We start from the raw sequence: 20,776 nt of genomic DNA on the forward strand, positions 1-20,776 counted from the left end.
CTTGCAAATCCGATTTTTATGTATAGCTAAGTGCTCTTAGCTTTTACTCTATCTACTACTGGGGCCTGGTTTGTAGCAAGCCTGTAGCTACGCCAGATCTGGCCTATGTAATGCTGTTTGTAATGAGAAATCTAAACAGGGAATGGCAGTGAGGCATGGCAGGAATGTGTTTCCATTGGAGAAGTCAGTGTAGAGAAAAAGTATAAGCAAAGCCGTGTGCAGAAGGCCTTTTCAGCTGGCCAAGACGGAAGACTAATGTTATTGTACATAGGCTGTTACTGTGCCAGCCCTTCCTCACAAATTTGCTTTCTCTCTCTCTCCCCTCTCCTGAACTCCCTTCCTCCCCCCTCCCTCTTTCATCTACTCCTTCTCCTTCTCTTTCTCTCCCTCTCTCTTCTGTGGGCTCTGCTCACTGTTTGCTCAGGTGGACAGTGACACCATTTGGAATGAGCTGCACTCGTCCGGTGCTGCACGCATGGCTGTTGGCTGTGTCATCGAGCTGGCTTCCAAAGTGGCCTCAGGAGAGCTGAAGGTGAGGTCTGGATTGCATTAAGTGTGGGAAATCCAGAGAAGACGCTGAAACAGAGATGTTGTTGTTTGGGAATTGTGGGGAGTGTGGTGTGGTAATAAAAGGAAAGGGGCGGAGGGAAGAGGGCAAAGAGATGGCCACTAAGGTGTGATAATAACTAGTGTGTAGGTAGGTAGTAGCTGATCGTGCTCCCAGGGCCTTCCTCTCCTTGGGGAAACTCTGCGGTTAGGGCACTCTGGTGTATTTTTAAGAGCATAGAAATGGTGAGTAAAGCTATGGTCCAGGTTAAAAATACCCAGTATATACATACCAGTCATGCCCTCCTGGGATTCTCTTTTGAAGCGACATAAAACATATGATTACTGAGTACTGTGTATAAGCTCAGAATACCACCCAGAGAGAAGGGGGTGGGGGTGGGGAGAAAGGTAAATATCAGATGGGAAGGATTGGGAGGAAGAAGGAAATTGTTGACTAGAAGGGTAATGATCCAGAGTATGTTTTTCCATGAAAGAACTTCAGAAATGAACTACGCTTTATTGTTCTTTTCTTTTTATGGTCTCTTCTTTTCTACATCATGTGAAAAGAACAATGTCCAAACCCCAACGTTTCCCAGTCTAAACAATTTATAAAAGCCAGAGACCTGACAGACGTTGACACTTTATTTGGTATTTTAACAGTGCTATTTAAAGGTATACCATGTGCATCTTGAATGCAGTTGCCCCAATAAACTTTGTTGGTGCTAACATAGCTCTTTAATGCACTGGTTCACACACTTCATAATGAAATCTGGCCAGTGATTGATTTGGTATTTTTAGCAATTGTGGGGCTTAGGGGAAATATATTGTAACCAACAATATAGGCACTGTGAGTTTTGTTCATCTAAAATAAAATCTAATTAGGATTATTTTTTTTTATGCCTAATGAATTTTTATTCAATTACACCTGACTATTTCACTTGTGATTAAAAATGCAGGGTAGGAATGTGCACTTTACAACACATTGTCTGCCCCAGAAGTCTTTGCTCTAACTCTTTAAGTCAAAACCTACAGAAATAGCATTATGATAAGGTGGGCTATATTTAAATATATATATATATATATATATATATATATATGCACCTCATGTTAAGTTGACACGATCAGCATTAGGATATTAATTGCTCATCTCAGGAGATTTCTTAGGCCATTAATGTGGTGCTTAATACTCAGTCTTTACCTTTGATAATGAGCTATTTATTGAAAAGAAGAAAGAAATCAGCCTTATGGAGAGGTTTTGGCTCTCTCCCAGTAGCACTTGAGGAATAATTCTTCCTGTTTGAATGTGTCACTTGTAGCACTAGAATCAATTGACATTTTAAAAGAAGTATTTAAGTCTTATTTTCAGAAGAATTCAAATGACAGATAACAGCCAGGCCACAATATTATAATTTTTAAAAGATTATGCCAGCACAGACCCACTTAATAAAAAACAAAAATGATTGTTGGCATTTCAGTTTCTAATTGTTTTGATTTTGTTGAAGTTTAATCAGTAATTCTGAAACCTTCTCAAGTAGAATGCCCACCTGTTACACTCAAAATCATCATTGCTATTAACCTCACAGAGTGCAGAATTGCCAAATGTATGTGTGAAGAGTGTTGAACAAAAACCTAATTATATTTTTTGGGAGATAGTCATTTAAAATAGCCAGTTACAAACAGAGTGTCAACAATATATAGTATGGACATGCTGACCACCAGCTGTACTAACTAGCATTGGCTGTTTATGTTAAGATGAAGGATTCATACAAATGCTTTTCCTCCCCTTGGTTGAGAAATCAGCAAGTATGATTAAAAAAGAGAAGAATAGGGAAAAAGAGCCAGCATAAAAATCAAGAAACATTGATCCAGGCTCTGCCACTTAAATTCTGTGTCACTTGTGGCAGATCACTTAATATCTCTGGGCCTCAGTATCTCGTTCCACAAAATCAGTAGGGTAGAATTGATAATGTTGAAGGTTGTACCTGGTTTTGACATTCTGAGCTATTTGCAAATGAGAAATGGATCTGGTTATCAGTTATATACACCATGACGTACCAAATAATAGATATTCCACAACTGATTTCACCTTCCTTTGCTGAATATTCCAGGCAGTGTAGCTGGTTTATCTTTCTGATTGTTAGCCCAAAGTAAAAGTCCAAGACAGGCAGGACCATAACAAATGGACTAGTGCTGACAGACCAAGAGACTGAATCCTTTTATTGCTAGTAATTTGATGAGGCCTATGGGAATGCCACTGTAGATAGCCAAGAATTGTGGTAGATAGCCATGTTCAGGGACCTCTAGCTAAGCAAAAATGTTACTCAGTGTCTACCTGTTCCAGACTCCAGTATGACTGGACAGGTACACCTGCTGGCCAGGAGCATTAACACTCATGGCTGTGGAGTCACTTCATTCAGATCTAGGAAGAAAATAGGGAAGCTTATTTGAGGACACTGGTAAGTTATCCTCTGATAAGAGATGTGAACAAAGAAAACTTCAGTGTTTTGTTTATCATTTTCTGCATCTACATTCAGTTCTCGCATGTTCTACGTCTTTCTCCCAGTAAATCTGTAACTTGAAACAACATTGACATATTGAAAGACTGCATTTTGTGAGTCTGCACTCATTTTGCTTGGAAATTAGAGAAGAATTAAGAGCTTTATTTCAAATAGGGTGGGCCTGGATGGGGTGCTGAACTGAGAGGTTCGAGATAGCTGGAGGGAGGTCACCAAACTCTTAGGGGCTGGGGACCTAGGAGATAATAAGGGCGCCCAAACAAGGAAAATGCCAAAGGCAAATTTCATTACCTGGAATTTTTCCTTGATATTAAGCTTGATCATGATTGTTCCCCTAACTTTTGACAGGTTCTGTCCTTTCTTCACCTGCAGATACTAATGGGCTAAAGGAATTAGAGGTATAATCCAGGCACAGGGAGTGGGTCTCATGTTGATGCTTAAACTAAGCGTGTGCAGCAAACTACAGCAGTGTATTTTTTGCACAGCATGGACATGCTCAGTGGAGTTCAGTGGAAATTATGGGGACTTTCAAGTTTTCCAGGTTTTTAACAAGATATTTTAAAAAATCCATGCAAGTGGAAATTTCTCAAACCTACAAATACCCAAGTTGGCTATTTCTCAGAATCTAGAACTAGGGAACGTAAATATTCTGGACATGCTGACATGTTTGTTGTATTGGAAACTATAATTGGAAGAATAGTTATCTCAAAATGTTTTTATTGTTCTAAAGGTCATTTAAGGAAGTATGTCTAGAAATAGAAATATCTTTAAAAGATGAGCATTTTTCAAGTTATAAATATTCAATATTTTGTTCAAAAAATGGTGCCAAATATGTTACCTTAAAGTATATAATTTTTATTTGTCAGTTATGCTTCAGCATATCTGGGGAAAAAATGATTCAACAGCTATCTAGCTTTACTATAAGAATGCCCTTTGATGCCATTTTGGCAATGCTGTTATTTCATAAAACAGTAAAAATTGCTTTAGTTGTCTGGAAATTTTTGTCAAGAAAATTCCCATCTGATTATCTGAAAAATGTATGGATTTCTTTACTGTTTGAATGGATATTGTGATATCATGTTGCTAATAATACCTGCCATTCATTAAGTATCTACTATAGATTGGACAGTTTACATGTAATTTGTCATTATTCTCACAGTGTCCACCAAAAGTAAGTACCACCAATAGGATACCAGCTCAGAGACATCAAGTAACTTTTTAAGATCCTGCACACAGTTTAATAAATGGCAAAGCCTGTAAGTGTCACAATTCTCTCTTCTCTTTCAACACTTTATAAGGAATTTCTTGTAGAGGTGGCACAAATATGTAAGAAAAAGGGGTTAAAGCTATCTTTTTAAAATAGTCTAGATTCTTTCCTTTTTATTACTGTAAAACAATACATACAAAAAAATGAGTTACATTAATAACTTACAAATCATAATAATATGGTTGGATGTGAGCCCTTCATCCAACTAAAGAAATAGTACTGTGCTAACACTATTAAAGTTCTTTCAGTACTTATCTCATTCCTATCTTTTGACCCAGGAGTAATTATTAATCTGTTGTATTTTTTAAATTATTCCTTTCCCTTTAATAGTGTTAACCATATGTCGTAGATCTTTATAAAAAATGGAATCTTATTGAATGTTTTATTCCTCAGATTTCTCTCCCCCAACTTAAAATCATGTTATGAGGATTTATCCTATTTACATAGCTGTGATTTATTCATTTTCCTTGTACATCATAATTTGTTTATTCATTCTTCTGTTGGACAGTATAGTTGTTTACAGGTTTTTGCTCTTTTGATCAGTGCTGCTGTGAACACTCTTGAACTATGACATAACTAAGAGTAAAATGGTAAGCTCCTAGGATAGAAATATAATAAATTTCAGAGAGTAATGCAAGGTAGAATTCCGAAGTCATTGTGCCACAATGACATCAGCAAAAATAACAGTTTAAACCTCTGAAAATTCTTCACTCCATGAAATCAGTGATGAAACTGGCAAAATTTATCAGAATTAATTTTTAAAAATCCTTTGTTGGAGTATAGTTGCTTTACAATGTTGTGTTAGTTTCTACTGTACAGCAAAGCGAATTGGCCACACATATACGTGTATCCCCTCTTCCTTGGATTTCCCTCCCATTTAGGTCACCACAGAACAATGAGTAGAGTTCCCTGTGCTATACAGTTTGTTCTCATTAGTTATCTGTTTTATACATAGTAGTGTATATATGTCAATCCCAATCTCCCAATCCCTCCCACCTCCCTTCCCCACCTTGGTATCCATATGTTTGTTCTCTATGTCTGTGTCTCTATTTCTGCTTTGCAGATAAGTTCATCTATACCATTTTTCTAGATTCCACATATATGCATTAATATATGGTATTTGTTTTTCTGACTTAATTCACTCTGTATGACAGTCTCTAGGTCCATCCACGTCCCTACACATGACCCGATTTTGTTCCTTTTTATGGCTGAGTAATATTCCATTGTATATATGTACCACATCTTCTTTATCCATTCCTCTGTTGATGGATATTTAGGTTGCTTCCATGTCCTGGCTATTGTAAATATTGCTTCAGTGAACATTGGGGTGCATGTATCTTTTGAATTATTCTCCAGGTATATGCCCAGGAGTGGGATTGTTGGGTCATATGGTAGTTCTATTTTTAGTTTTTTAAGGAACCTCCATACTGTCCTCCATAGTGGCTGTACCAATTTACATTCCTACCAACAGTGTAAGAGGGTTCCCTTTTCTCCATACCCTCTCCAGCATTTATTGTTTGTAGATTTTGGGGGGATGGCCATTCTGACTGGTGTGAGGTGATATCTCGTTGTAATTTTGATTTGTATTTCTCTAATAATTAGTGATGTTGCGCATCTTTTCATGTGTTTGTTGGCCATCTGTATGTCTTCTTTGGAGAAATGTCTATTTAGGTCTTTTGCCCATTTTTTAATTAGGTTGTTTGTTTTTTTAATACTGAGCTGCATGAACTGTTTGTATATTTTGGAGATTAATCCCTTGTCAGTTGCTTCATTTGCAAATATTTTCTCCCATTCTGAGGATTATCTTTTCCTCTTGTTTATGGTTCCCTTTGCTGTGCAAAAGCTTTTAAGTTTCATTAGGTCCCATTTATTTTTGTTTTTATTTTCATTACTCTGGGCGGTGGGTCAAAAAAATCTTGCTGTGATTTATGTCAAAGGGTGTTCTGCCTATGTTTTCCTCTAGGAGCTTTATAGTGTGTGGCCTTACATTTAGGTCTGTAATCCATTTTGAGTTTATTTTTGTGTATGGTGTTAGGGAATGTTCTAATTTCATTCTTTTACATGTAGCTCTCCAGTTTTCCCAGCACTACTTATTGAAGAGATTGTCTTTTCTCCATTCTATATTCTTGCCGCCTTTGTCATAGATTAGGTTACCATAGGTGTGTGGATTTATCTCTGGGCTTTCTATCCTGTTCCATTGATCTATATTTCTTCTTTTGTGCTATCAACCATAGTGTCTTGATGACTGTAGCTTTGCAGTATAGCCTGAAGTCAGGGAGCCTGATTCCTCCAGCTCCGTTTTTCTTTCTTAAGATTGCTTTGGCTATTCGCAGTCTTTTGTGTTTCCATACAAATTGTAAAATTTTTTTGTTCTAATTCTGTGAAAAATGCCATTGGTAATTTGATAGGAAAAAACAGAAAATTACAGACGATATCACTGATGAACATAGACACAAAAATCCTCAACAAAATACTAGCAAACAGAATCCAACAACATATTAAAAGGATCATACATCATTATCAGTGGGATTTATCCCAGAGATACAAATATTCTTCAATATACGCAAATCAATTGGCGTGACACACCACACTAACAAATTGAAGAATCAAAACCATATGATCATCTCAATAGATGCAGAAAAAGCTGTTGACAAAATTCAACACCCATTTATGACAAAAACTCTCCAGAAAGTGGGCATAGAGGGAAACTACCTCAACATAATAAAGGCCATATGTGACAAACCTGTAGCAAGCATCATTCTCAATGGCGAAAAACTGAAAGCATTTCCTCTAAGAGCAGGAACAAGACAAGGATGTCCACTCTCGCCACTGTTATTCAGCATAGTTTTGGAAGTCCTAGTCATGGCAGAGAAGAAAAAGAAATAAAAGGAATCCAAATTGGAAAAGAAGAAGTAAAACTGTCACTGTTGGCAGATGGCATGATATTGTACATAGAAAATCGTAAAGATGCCACCACAAAACTAGTAGAGCTCATCAGTGAATTTGGTAAAGTGCAGGATACAATCTCTTGCATTCCTATACACTAACAATGAAAAATCAGAAAGAGAAATTAAGGAAACAGTTCCATTTACCATTGCAACAAAAAGAATAAACTACCTAGGAATAAACCTACCTAGAGAGGAAAATGACCTGTACTCAGAAAACTAAAGATACTGGTGAAAGAAATCAAAGACAACACAAACAGATGGAGAGATTTGCCATGTTCTTGGATAGGAGGAATCAACATTGTGAAAATGGCTCTACTACCCAAAGCAATCTACAGATTCAGTGCAAATCCCTATCAATTTACCAATGGCACTTTTTGCAGGATTAGAATGAATTATTTTAAAAACCCAGGAAATTAACCAAAAGCTTGTAACATCTCAGGAAGCATGTATTCAAAAGAAAACGGGCTAAATCTTCATGAGAACAGTGAACTTTGTGGTGTTTTAATTCACCCTTTCTCATTTAACCCTTTCCAGCTCCCCAGTAGTCTTATTCCAAATGAAAACCAATAATTTAGCAGTCTCCAGACAGGGCAGAATGGGGCTGAAGCTTCTTCAAAGCCTCATTCCCAGAAAATTTTCATTATTTGGCCTGTCTGGTCCTTCAGTACAGTCCCCAGTTACAAAGTTGTCTTTATTTGTCTGGACTTAGAGTGAAAAGCCTTTCCTCAGAAGCACTTATTGAAAAAAACTAAAGGTAATTGATTAACTTATGGCTGCCTGAAGTGGTGGACAACAGTAGAGAAAACAACAAACTAACCAAAAGCTTCCAGAAAAAACTGGGGAATGAGATGTGCATAAGCGCTATGGCAAGCCCTATCAGACTCCTAAGAATCTAGAAGGTCATGTGTCTGATAGGGCTGTGTGCATACTCAGGGCTGTGTTCACACCACACTCAGGAAAGACTGAAAGGCCCTAAAGTCTCATCTCAAGCTGACTTTGAGGCTCTGCTCAAACCAGAAGTAAAGGCCAAGGAAGAGCTGTCAGATCGCAGACCCAGTATTGAAAGTGTGTCCAACACACATGGGCAGGGCCCCTTATAAAAGGCTGGGGACTGTTGGTTCCAGGCTTTTAAGGAAATCTCTATCTGATTATTAACTGACCAACCACTGAGTTAAGCAAACAAAGACTTCAGTCCCACACTCAACATAGAATACAGTCTTTATAGAATTAGTTCAGAAGAATCAAGAAACGAACAAAGCAACAATGACAAACCCTAGGGAGTGGTAAAAATCTGATTTCCAGAATTGTCATATTATATTGCTTAAAATGCCCAGTTTGCTACATAAAATTATGAGAGATGCAAAGAAGCTCATGAATTCACATGAAGAAATAATGAGCATCAGTAAAAGTAACTACATAAATAAATATAATTGATAGTATAATTGTATTTTTTGTTTGTAACTCTTATTCTTCTCTCAGATTTAAAAGACAACTGCATAAAACAATAACCGTAAGTCAGTGTATAAAGATGTAGTTTGTATAACAGTAGAAGCATGAAGTAGGGGATTGGGAATGGAGCTATATAATAGCAAAACAAAGTTTTTGGATACTGTTAAAATGTGGCTCATGTCTGAACTAGATTGTTAAAAGTTAAGATGCTAAGTAGAATCCACTGGACAACAGGCAAGAAAATAACTCAAAAATATATTAAAAGAAATGACCAGGAAATTAAAATGCTACACTAGAGAATACCTATTTAACTTAAAAGAAGACAGTGTAATGGAGGAGTTGAGGAACAAAAAAAGGTGACATATAGAGAACAAATACCTAAGTCATTGTGCCAATTTCAAACCCCACCAGCAGCACATAAGAATTTCCAGGGCTCTCCACTTCTGTCTGTTTTCGGCATTTTCACATTTTTAAATGTTTACAAATCTTACATGAAAGTATGCTCAATATCACAAATCATAAGGAAAATGCAAATTAAAACCACAATGAGATGTCACCTCAAACCTGTCAGAACGGCAACAAATAATGAATGTTGGTGAGGATGTGGAGAAGAGGGAACCCACGTACACTGTTGGTGGGAATGTAAATTGGTGCAGCCACTATGGAAAACAGTATGGAGGTTCCTCAGAAAATTAAAAATAGAACTACCATAGGATCCAGCAGTTCTACTCCTGGGAGTATATCCAAAAAAGCAAAAACACTAAATCAAAAAGATACATTGAACCCTATGTTCATAGCAGCATTATTTATAATAGCCAAGATATGGAAATAACCTAAGTGTCCATCAGCAGGTGAATGGATAAAGAAAATGTGGTATATATACACAATGGGATATTACTCAGCCGTAAAAATGAATGAAATTTTGCCATTTGCACCAATGTGGATGGGGCTGGATGGTATCGTGCTTAGTGAAGTAAGTTAGAAAAAGGCAAATAGTATATGTTTTCACTTGTTTGGGGAATCTAAAAAAAATCAAACAAGAAAATATAACAAAACAGAAACAGATTCACAGATACAGAAAATAAACTAGTGATTACCAGTGGGGACAGGAGCCAAACAATGGAAGGAGACTAAGAGGTACAAACTTCTAGGTATAAAAGTATAAGGATATAATGTGCAGCACAGGTATTATAGCCAATATTTTATGATAACTTTATTTATTTTTGTAAATTGGAATATGATTGCTTTACAATGTTGTGTTAGTTTCTGCAGTACAGTGAAGTGAATCAGCTATATGTATAACCATATCCCCTCGCTCTTGGAATTCCCTCCCCCCCCCATCCCACCCATCTAAGTCATCACAGAGCACCGAGCTGAGCTCCCTGTGCTATACAGCAGGTTCCCACTAGCTATCTAGTTTACACATGGTAGTGTATTTATGTCAAACCTAATCTCCCAATTCGTCCCACCCTCCCTTTCCCCTCGGAGTCCATACGTCCATTCTCTACATCTGTGCGTCTATTCCTGCCCTGCAAATAGGTTCATCTGTACCATTTTTGTAGATTCCACATATATGCATTAATATATGATATTTGGTTTTCTCTCTCTGGCTTACTTCACTCTGTGTGACAGACTCTAGGTCCATCCACATCTCTACAAATGACCCAATTTCGTTCTTTTCATGGCTGAGTAATATTCCATTGTATATATGTACCACATCTTCATTATCCATTCATTTGTCATTGGACATTTAAATTGTTTCCATGTCCTGGGTGTTGTAAATAGTGAACATTTGGGTACATATGTCCTTTTGAATTATGGTTTTCTCAGGGTGCATGCCCAGTAATGGGATTACTGGGTCATATGGTAATTCTATTTTTAGATTTTTAAGGCACCTCCATACTGTTCTCCATAGTGACTATCAATTTACATTCCAACCAACAGTGCAAAAGGGTTCTCTTTTCTCCACACCCTCTCCAGCATTTATTGTTTGTAGCTTTTTTTATGAAGGCCATTCTGACTGGTGTGAGGTGATACATCATTGTAGTTTTGATTTGTATTTCTTTAATAATTAGTACTATTGAGCATCTTTCTATGTGCCTCTTGGCCATCTGTGTGTATTCTTTGGTGAAATGTCTGTTTAGTTCTTCTGCCCTTTTTTTTTTTTGCAGTACGCGGGCCTCTCACTGTTGTGGCCTCTCCTGTTGCGGAGCACAGGCTCCGGACGCGCAGGCTCAGCGACCATGGCTCACGAGCCTAGCTGCTCCACGGCATGTGGGATTTTCCTGGGCCAGGGCACGAACCCGTGTCCCCTGCATCAGCAGGCGGACTCTCAACCACTGCGCCACCAGGGAAGCCCTTCTGCCCATTTTTTAATTGGGTTGTTTGTTTTTTTGATATTGAGCTCCATGAGCTGTTTGTATATTTTGGAGATTAATTCTTTCTCCATTGCTTCATTTGCAAATATTTTCTCTCCTTTTGAGCGTTGTCTTTTCGTCTTGTTTATGGTTTCCTTTGCTGTGCAAAAGCTTTTAAGTTTAAGTCCCCTTTGTTTATTTCTGTTTTTATTTTCATTACTGTTGGAGGTGGGTCAAAAAAGAACTTGCTGTGATTTATGTCAAAGAGTGTTTTTCCTGTGTTTTCCTCTTAAGAGTTTTACGGTGTCTGGTCTTACATTTAGGTCTTTTATCTATTGAGTTTATTTTTATGTATGGTGTTAGGGAGTGTTCTAATTTCATTCTTTTACATGTAACTGTCCAGTTTTCCCAGCACCACTTATTGAAAAGGCTGTCTTTTCTCCATTGTAAGTTCTTGCCTCCTTTGTCATAAATTACATGATTATATGTGTGTGGGTTTATCTCTGGGCTTTGTATGCTGTACCATTGCTCTATATTTCTGTTTTTGTGCCAGTACCATACTGTCTTGATTACTGTAGCTTTATAGTATAGTCTGAAGTCTGGGAGCCTGATTACTCCAGCTCCGTTTTTCTTTCTCAAGACTGCTTTGGCTATTCGGGGTCTTTTGTGTTTCCATACAAATTGTAAAATTTTGTGTTCTAATTTCGTGAAGAATGCCATTGGCAGTTAGATAGGGATTGCATTGAATCTGTAGATTGCTTTGGGTAGTATAGTTATTTTCACAATATTGATTCTTCCAATCCAATAACATGATATATTTTTCCATCTGCTTATGTCATCTTTGATTTCTTTCATCAGTTTTATAGTTTTATGAGTACAAGTCATTTGCCTCCTCAGGCAGGTTTATTCCTAGGTATTTTATTCTTTTTGTTGCGATGGTAAATGGGATTGTTTCCTTAATTTCTCCTTCTGATTTTTTGTTGTTAGTTTATAGAAATGCAAGAGATTTCTGTGCATTAATTTGGTATCTTGCAACTTTACCAAATTCATTGATGAGCTCTAGTAGTTTTGTGGTGGCATATTCAGGATTTTTAATGTATACATCTGCAAACAGTGACAGTTTTACTTCTTTTCCAATTTGGATTCCTTTTATTTCTTTTTTCTTCTCTGACTCTTGTGGCTAGGACTTCCAAACTATGTTGAATAAGAGTAGCAAGAGTGGACATCTTTGTCTTGTTCCTGATCTTCGAGGAAATGCTTTCAGTTTTTCACCATTGAGAATGATATTTGCTGTGGGTTTGTCATATATGGCCTTTATTATGTTGAGCTAGGTTCCCTCTGTGCCCATTTTCTGGAGAGTTTTTATCATAAATGGGTATTGAATTTTGTCAAAAGCTTTCTCTGCATCTATTAAGATGATCATATGGTTTTTATTCTTCAGTTTGTTAGTGTTGTTTATCACATTGATTGATTTGCGTATACTGAGGAATCCTTGCATTCGTAGGATAAATCCTACTTGATCATGATGTATGATCCTTTTAATATGTTGTTGGATTCTGTTTGCTAGTAATTTGTTCAGGATTTATGCATCTATGTTCATCAGTGATATTGGTCTATAATTTTCTTTTCTTGTGATATCTTTGTCAGATTTTGGTATCAGGGTGATGGTGGCCTCGTAGAACAAATTTGGGAGTGTTCCTCCCTCTGCAGTTTTTTGGAAGAGTTTGAGAAGGATAGGTGTTAGTTAGCTCTTCTCTAAATGTTTGATAGAATTCGCCTGTGATGCCATCTGGCCCAGGACTTCTTTTGTTGGAAGATTTTTAATTACAGTTTCAGTTTCATGACTTATGATAAGTCTGCTTTATTTTCTAATTCTTCCTGGTTCAGTCTTGGAAAATTGTACCTTACCAAGAATTTGTTTATTTCTTCATGGTTGTCTATTTTATTGGCATATACTTGTTTGTAGTAGTCTCTTTTAATCCTTTGTATTTCTGCAGTGTCAGTTGTGATTTCTCCTTTTTCATTTCTAATTTTATTGATTTGCATCCTCTCCCCCCGCCTTTTTTTTTTTTTGGATGAGTCTGGCTAAAGTTTTATCAATTTTGTGTATCTTCTCAAAGAACCAGCTTTTAGTTTTATTGATCTTTGCTATTTTCTTCATTTCTATTTCATTTATTTCTGATCTTTATGATTTCTTTCTTTCTACTGAGTTTAGGTTTTCTTTGTTCTTCTTTCTCTAGTTTTTTTACATGTAAGGTTAGATTGTTTACTTGAGACTTTTCTTGTTTCTTGAGGTGAGCTTCAATTGCTATAAACTTCCCTCTTCGAAGTGCTTTTGCTGGGTCTTGCTGCTAAGATGAGGACCTCCGGGAGACCTCACTCTGACGCATATTCCCTGGGGTCTGAGGTTCTTTGTTAGTCCAGTAGTTGCGACTCGGACCTCCTACTGCAGAAGATCAGTTTGGACCCCCGGCTTGTGAACCAAGGTCCCGCAAGCTGCGCAGGGTGGCAGAAAAAAAAAAGGAGCAGAAAAATAACAGAGAGTAAAAAATAAAATAAGATTAGAAAACTAACAGATATGGTAGAAAAAATTAAAATATAGATGAAACAACAACCAGAAGGTAAAACAGAACCACAATAACATAAAAGAGAAAAGAAAAAATAAAAAGAAAAGCTAGAAAAGGCCTTGGCTGTAGGGGGTGGGGTTTAGTCAGGGGCTGGGTTTTGGCTGTGGGCAGGCCCTATGTTTAGGACCCACAGGGCTGGAAAAATCCCTGGGCAGGGGTGGGGGGGGGGCATGGGGCTTAGGCTCAACACAGCAGGAGGGGCCCAGGAGTGCCTCTGGCCTTGGAGGGTAGAGGACCAGGTACTGGTTCCCAGCAGGCTCCCTCAGCCAAAGTGGTCAGGGGAAATGCTAGGCACATTTCCCCACCCCCATCTTCTGATCTGGGAGGGTCCCTCCCCATTGGCTCTCTTCTTCTTCCCCACCCTCCCTCCTATGCCCCTAGGACCCCTGTGGCTGGAGGGGGCCCCGGAAGGCAGGGGACCAGACCCTCAAGCCCCACAGGCTTCCCAAGGCCGAGTAGGCAGGGGAAATGCCCAGGGCACTTCCCCTGCCCCACAGGCTTCCCAAGGCCGAGTAGGCAGGGGAAATGCCCAGGGCACTTCCCCTGATCCCGCGGTTCTGGAGGGTCCCCCCCACCACACCGTCTGCCTTTCCTCTTCTCCCCCCGCCTCCCTCTTATGCCCCTAGGATCACTGTGGCCCAGAGGGGGCCTCGGAGGGCTGGGGTTCCGGCCCGGGAGCCCAGCAAGCTTCCCGGGGCCGAGTGGGTAAGGGAAACGCCCGCCATGCCTCTCCTAATCTTCCGGTCCTGGAGGATCCCCCCCAACCATCTGCCTCTCCTCCTTTTCCTCCCTCCTCCCTCCCACGCCCCTAGGACCCATGAGGCCAGAAGGGGCCCTGGAGATCGGAGGACCAGGACCGGGAGCCCAGCAGGCTTCCCGGGGCGACTGGACTGGGGAAATACTAGGTGTACTGCCCCCTGATCCTGCAAACCTCCACAGGTTCCCTCGATGTGTGGGAACCCCTCCCCTCTCCCAGCCACCCCTCAGGGGCACCAGTAGTGTACATCCTCCACTTCTCTACCCCCTCACTCCCCCCCCACATCCTACCCGCTCGCTCTGGGGTTCCTCTCGTCTCCTTGGGCATCAAGGTCCCCCACCAGTGTCCGGCAGGTGCCCTAGCTGTAGGAAGACACAAACTCCACATCCTCCCATATGCCGCCATCTTGACTGCGCCCCATGATAACTTTAAATGGAGTATAATCTATAAAATCTTGAATCACTATGTTGTACACTTGAAACTAATATAGTATTGTGAATCAAATATACTTCAAAAAATAAAAATTAAAATATTTTAAACATTTTTACGTATTTATAAATTTAAAATATATGTATTTATAAATTTGAAATAAATAATAACAAATATTTTAAAATAAAATAAATGTTTGCCAACCTTGTAGGTATAAAATGTCACCTTATAATGAACCTCTGTTATTAGATATGGACAAAATAAGGTCGTTATATCCTTCTTTAACCTTTTATTAATATTTATGCCTTATCTCAAGTAAAGCCTTTTGTCCTCAGTTACATTTGTATGATATTAATATAGCATTTTTAGTTTTTTTTCTTTCCTAGTATTTGCCTAGTTCATTACTTACCATCCCTTTTCTTGCGGAGTTTTTCTTTGCTGTATACTAGGTCTATCTCTTATAAATAGCTTAAGGCTGGAGTTTGCTTTCTAATCTGACTGTACATTTTAACTGAGGAGTTGAATTTATTTCCATTTATTATGGTCAATAGTATACATAAATGCATTTCTATCATAGTTTGTTTTTTCTTTGTCCTACCATTGTGTTCACCCTTTCTTTCACTCACCCTTTGCTTTCTTTTCAATTGAAATATCTCATTCTCTGTTACCACTAATTTTTAAAACATACACAAATTATTTGTATTATTTTAGTAATTATCATTTATAAATTTAACCTATTTAAGAAATTTTAAACTTAATTACTTTATTCTCTTCACTAACAACACAGGAACTTTAGAATGTTTTATAGGCAATTATCCTGTCCTAATTTTATGCTATTATGGTATAGTACTTTAGCTTTATCTCTTTTGTAAAAGTAATATCAGCAGTGAGACATTATTAACCTGCTTATATCATCAGTGTTTCATTTTACTTTCCCATATATTTACCATTTTCCTTATTCAGCATTTATCTTTGTATCTGAAACTTCCATTTCTTGTTTTCTTTCTTCCAGCACATTTTCAGAAGTTTCTTTAGTGACAGTTTTTCAGTTTTTGTTTATCTATGATATCTTTTTGCCCCCATTCTTGAAAGATAGTTCTGTTAAGTACACAGAGTTGACAGTTTCTCTCAGCACTTTAAAGATCCTCCATGCTTTTCTGGCTTCCAGTTTTGATGTGTAAAATAGCAGTTACCAATCTAATTATTATTTCGTATAGATATTGTGTCTTTTCTCTCTGATTGCTTCTAATGTCTTCTTTCGACTTTGATATTTGTATTTTGCTTTCCATGTGTCTAATAGTGGATTTTACTGATTCAAAATTGTTTAAAATATATATTAACAAAACTAAAGTTTAATGTAACTTTTGGATACATTACATATAAATCCTTACATTATCCTTACATTTATACATATAAATCCTTATATTATCCCTGTAAGGATACACTGTGAAAAGTCACCAGCATCAGACTAAAAGTAACCTTGCTGATTTTCAGTCATTAATTATTCATTTATAAAACAAATATATGTAGAGCATATTTTCAGGTAAAAATTAGTACTATGGAGAAAGAACAAAGCATGAAAAAGAATTAGAGCGAGACTGAGGGAGAGGGCTACCTCTGTTAGTTTTTGTTGTCAAGAAGGCCTTAAAGATTGTTAAGGAGAGATTTGAGGTAAATGAAGTAAGGGAAGAATCATATAGAGAAGTGGGAAAGAGTAGTCCAGACAAAGCAAATACAGAATCTCTCTTGTAGAGTGGACTAAATAAGTCTTGACATGTTTAAGGAACTGCAAGGAGGCCTGTGTGTCTGGAGTTATCTGCAGAGGGGCTAGCAAGAGATGATGTTAGAGAGAGAGTCAAGAGCTAGATAATGGGTTGCGTGCGCACGCACACACACACCCCCCCCCCACACACAATTATTTAGCATACATATATGTGCATATATAGGTACCATTAAAAACTAAGAGTGTATTTCTAGCTTTGAGAATAAGGATAGCGATTACATTTTTAAACTTCTGATTATAGATAAAGAAACTGAATGGCCATTTCAAATACATTTTGCCATGAATTTGGCCTTCCTTAAAATTTTATACTATTTTCTAACCTAAAGTTGTACATCAAATAAGGTATGAAATGGAATATTTGTGTTGACGCCAATTTTGACGAAGGTCCCAAGCTGAGGACAATCGATGTTAATTATGTATGATAGACACCTCTTCAATGGATTCATTAAAAGATAGTCAAATAGGCCTGCAGTTATCTTACCTAATCCAGTTTATATACCGGAAGACCAGATAAGAGAGATGTGATTGATGGAAGATTCTTTAAAAGGAATTTAAGTATTTTGGCTATTTTGCTCTGTTCCCTTCTTTGCTTTCCCCAACATAAGCCAAATGGTGAAGGAGTCCAAGGAAATTGCTTATGTCTGAAGATGGGAGGAGTGGCTTTTCAGTCCTTAGCTTGATACATGGTGAGTTACAGAAATTTGTAGGATCATTCTAGACTACCACCAGGGTGGGGCATGAAAGAGTTCACTAGGGGGACTGATATATGTATCAGGAGTTTGGGAGTTGTATAAAGATAGAAGAATGTCCAAGCTTGTCACCTAGAGAGGGCAAAGTAGAGAGCTGGCTGAAACTTTCATGTGGGTAGGTTGAAGAGAGGGGGCTGAGCAGCTGTAGTGATACTCACACTGTTGGTAGGGCAAGGACTTTAAGGACTTTTTTTCCTTGTGGACCAGTGGACACTTCGGATGGAAGCCAGATCTGATCATCTCGGAAGTATCTCACCAAAGAGGTCTACCTTTCAAGACAAAAGGCCCTCAGGAGAATATGACTGGAGATGTTTGAAAAAGCTGATGAGGGCTTGTAAGGTCAACCGATGAGTGCATTGCCCACATTAGTGAACTTTGCAGACTGGAGGTCACTGACAGTGTCCCTGAAGAACTTGCGAGTGCTCCCATTGGAAGAGGGACAGCATTAGATCTGCCATGACAGAGGGCATTTGAAGAATCCATAGAGATCTCCAAATTGCACTGCTAATCCAAAGTCTTCATCCTTTTTATTCTTCCCACTCTCCACAGCTGGAAGATCCATAAGCACAGCATGAAAATAGTAGAGCAAGAAAGGAAAAAATATAAACCGTATGGCCTCCTCCCCCAGCACACATAGATTTTCACCCACTGCTGGTCCCTGATTCTGTGGGTCAGCAGGTCAGTGGGGAGACACTCTCAATTAGATGTGACATTAAAGAGTTTAACATTAAAGAGTTTAGACTGAACTGGACGTTTTAATATCTAAAGATGAGAGTGTTCCTATAGCTGAAAGTGATCTGAAAAGCTTTGGAGTATATCAGATAAAAACTAAAGAAAGGTTAGTGCTGGGAGAGAAATAATGCCATTTCCTTTCTATACCATTCCTAATTTAACCCTAATATATGGGTGTATTAGTTTTCTATTGCTGCTGTAACACATTACCACAAATTTATTGGCTTAAGACAGCAGTAATTTATTATTTTCAGTCCTAGAGGTCAGAAGAACTCTACAGGTCTCACTGCAGCCCTGCTAACACCTTGATTTTAGCCCAGTGAGGCCTTTATACTTCTCCAGCTTAATCAGGTTTTGGCTGAATTCATTTCCATTTGGTTGTGGAGACCATGTGGTCCCCACTTGCTAACTAGCTATCAGCTGGGGGCTGCTGTCAGCTTCTACAGGGCTCTCTCCATTCTTTGCACATAGCCCCTATGTGTCAAAGCCAGCAAGAGGGCCTAGAACCCTTCTCAATCTGTCATTTTTGTGAACTTTTTCTATCATTGCAACTCTCTCTAACCCTTTAAGAATGCATATAATTTGAACAGGACCATCTATATAATGCTGAGTACCTTTTCCATCTCAAAGTCTGTCACGGTAATCATATGTGCAGTCATATCTTTTGTCATTGAAGGTAATATTCACAGATTCTGGGATTTAGGAGGTAGACATTTCGGGGTGACTTATGTCTTCCACAAACAGTTACTCAAAGTTCAAAGTAGATTCCTTCTTTAATGTTCTCACTGTATATGGCTGTAAGCTACTTAGTAATCACTTGAGATTTTTCAAAAATAGATAAGTTTATTTTTTAATCAATGTATAGTGTACATTGAATTGAGTGTACAGATTTTCAGGTGTATGAAGTTGCTTGACAAATGTCTATACCTGACTACCACCACAAATTATCTGATATTTAAATCACCCCAGAAAGTTTGCTCATGCCCTTTGGTCATTTTCCCGCTCAGGCAAACACTGATCTGATTTTTCTGATAGTTACCTAATTTTTCCTATTATGGAACTTTATATCCGTGGCAGTATATAGTATGTAGAAATTTCTGTGTGGCTTCTTTCACTTAATATAGTGTTTTTGAGATACATCCATTCTATTGCATGCATCATTTAGCTTATTAACTTTTATTGCTTAGCAATATTCTATTTTTATTTAACTTTTATTTTCTTTAAGATACAAACAATATAATTTCCCCTTAGTTTAAAAATTAAAGTTTCTACACTCTTAAAAAAAACTAGTGATAATTTTAAATGGTAGGAGCTATTAACTCCCAATTTGGTAATTGCTGACTTACCTCATTAAAAGTTAATCTGCCAAATTGTAAATTAATTTTTTTATTGAGGTATAGTTGATGTACAATATTATATAAGTTTCAGGTGTACAACATAGTGAGTCACAATTTTTTAAGGTTATATTCCATTTATAGTTATTATAAAATATTGGCTATATTCCCTGTGTTGTACTATATATCCTTGTAGCTTATTTATTTTGTACATAGTAGTTTGTACCTCTTAATCCCCTACTCCTATCTTGTCCCTCTCTCCTTCCCTCTCCCCACTGGTAACTGCTAATTTGTCCTCTCTTTCTATGTGTCTGCTTCTTTTTGTTATATTCACTAGTTTGTTGTATTTTTTAGATTTCCCATACAAGTGAAATCTAAACATACAGTGAAAACATACAGTATTTGTCTTTCTCTGTATGACTTATTTCACTTAGCCCAATACCCTCCAAGTCCATGTATGTTGCTGCAAATGGCATAATTTCATTTTTTATGGCTGAGTAATTTTCCTGTGTGTGTGTGTGTGTGTGTGTGTGTGTGTTTATTCCACATTTTCTTTTTCCATTCATCTGTTGCTGGACACTAAGGTTGCTTCCATATCTTGGCAATTGTAAATAATGCTGCTATGAACATATGAACATTGGGGTGCATATACTTTTTCAAATTAGTGTTTTCATTTTTTCAGATATATACCCAGGAGTGAAGTTGCTGGGTCATATGGTAGTTCTATTTTTAGGTTTTTGAGAAACTTCCATACCATTTTCCATAGAGGTTGCACCAATTTATGTTCCCATCAATAGTGTACGAGGCGAGGGTTCCCTTTTCTTCACATCCTCACCAACATTTCTTATTTGTGGTCTTTTTGATGATAGCCATTCTGACAGGTGTGAGGTGATATCTCATTGTAGTTTTAATTTGCATTTCTCTTATGATTAATAAGCAGTATTCTGTTTTATGAATATTACGCAATTTGTTAATTCATTCCAGTTTGGGACTATTATGAATAAAACTGCAATGCAGATATTTTTCAGTCTCTTTCTAGGCCTATGTTTTTATTTCTCATTGTTAAATGCCTAGGACAGAAATAATTGTTATAGGGTAAGTGTATGTGTAGCTTTATAAGAAAATGTTAAACTGTTCTCCGAAGTAATTACTATTTTATCTATAGAATCTGTAGTTTTGTCATCGCTCTCATTCCTGAGAGTGGAAATTTGTGTCCTTTCTTTTTTTCTGATCAGCATGGCTAGAAGTTTATCAATTTTATTGATTTTCTCAAAGAGCCAGC

The 20,776-nt window shown here is 37.7% G+C and overlaps 1 protein-coding gene across 2 annotated transcripts in view; it reads left to right on the forward strand.

Moving 5' to 3' along the window:
* HDAC9 (histone deacetylase 9) overlaps positions 1-20,776 on the forward strand; it is a 577,220-nt gene that overhangs the window by 326,610 nt on the left and 229,834 nt on the right. For both annotated transcript variants that reach the window (XM_082662560.1, XM_082662561.1), the window contains one exon: positions 425-532. In XM_082662560.1, coding sequence (XP_082518686.1) covers positions 425-532 — 108 coding nt within the window. The remainder of the gene's footprint in view (positions 1-424; positions 533-20,776) is intronic.

This window comes from Grampus griseus (genome assembly GCF_964374135.1).
Source record: "Grampus griseus genome assembly, chromosome: 9".
Lineage (NCBI taxonomy): Eukaryota > Metazoa > Chordata > Mammalia > Artiodactyla > Delphinidae > Grampus > Grampus griseus.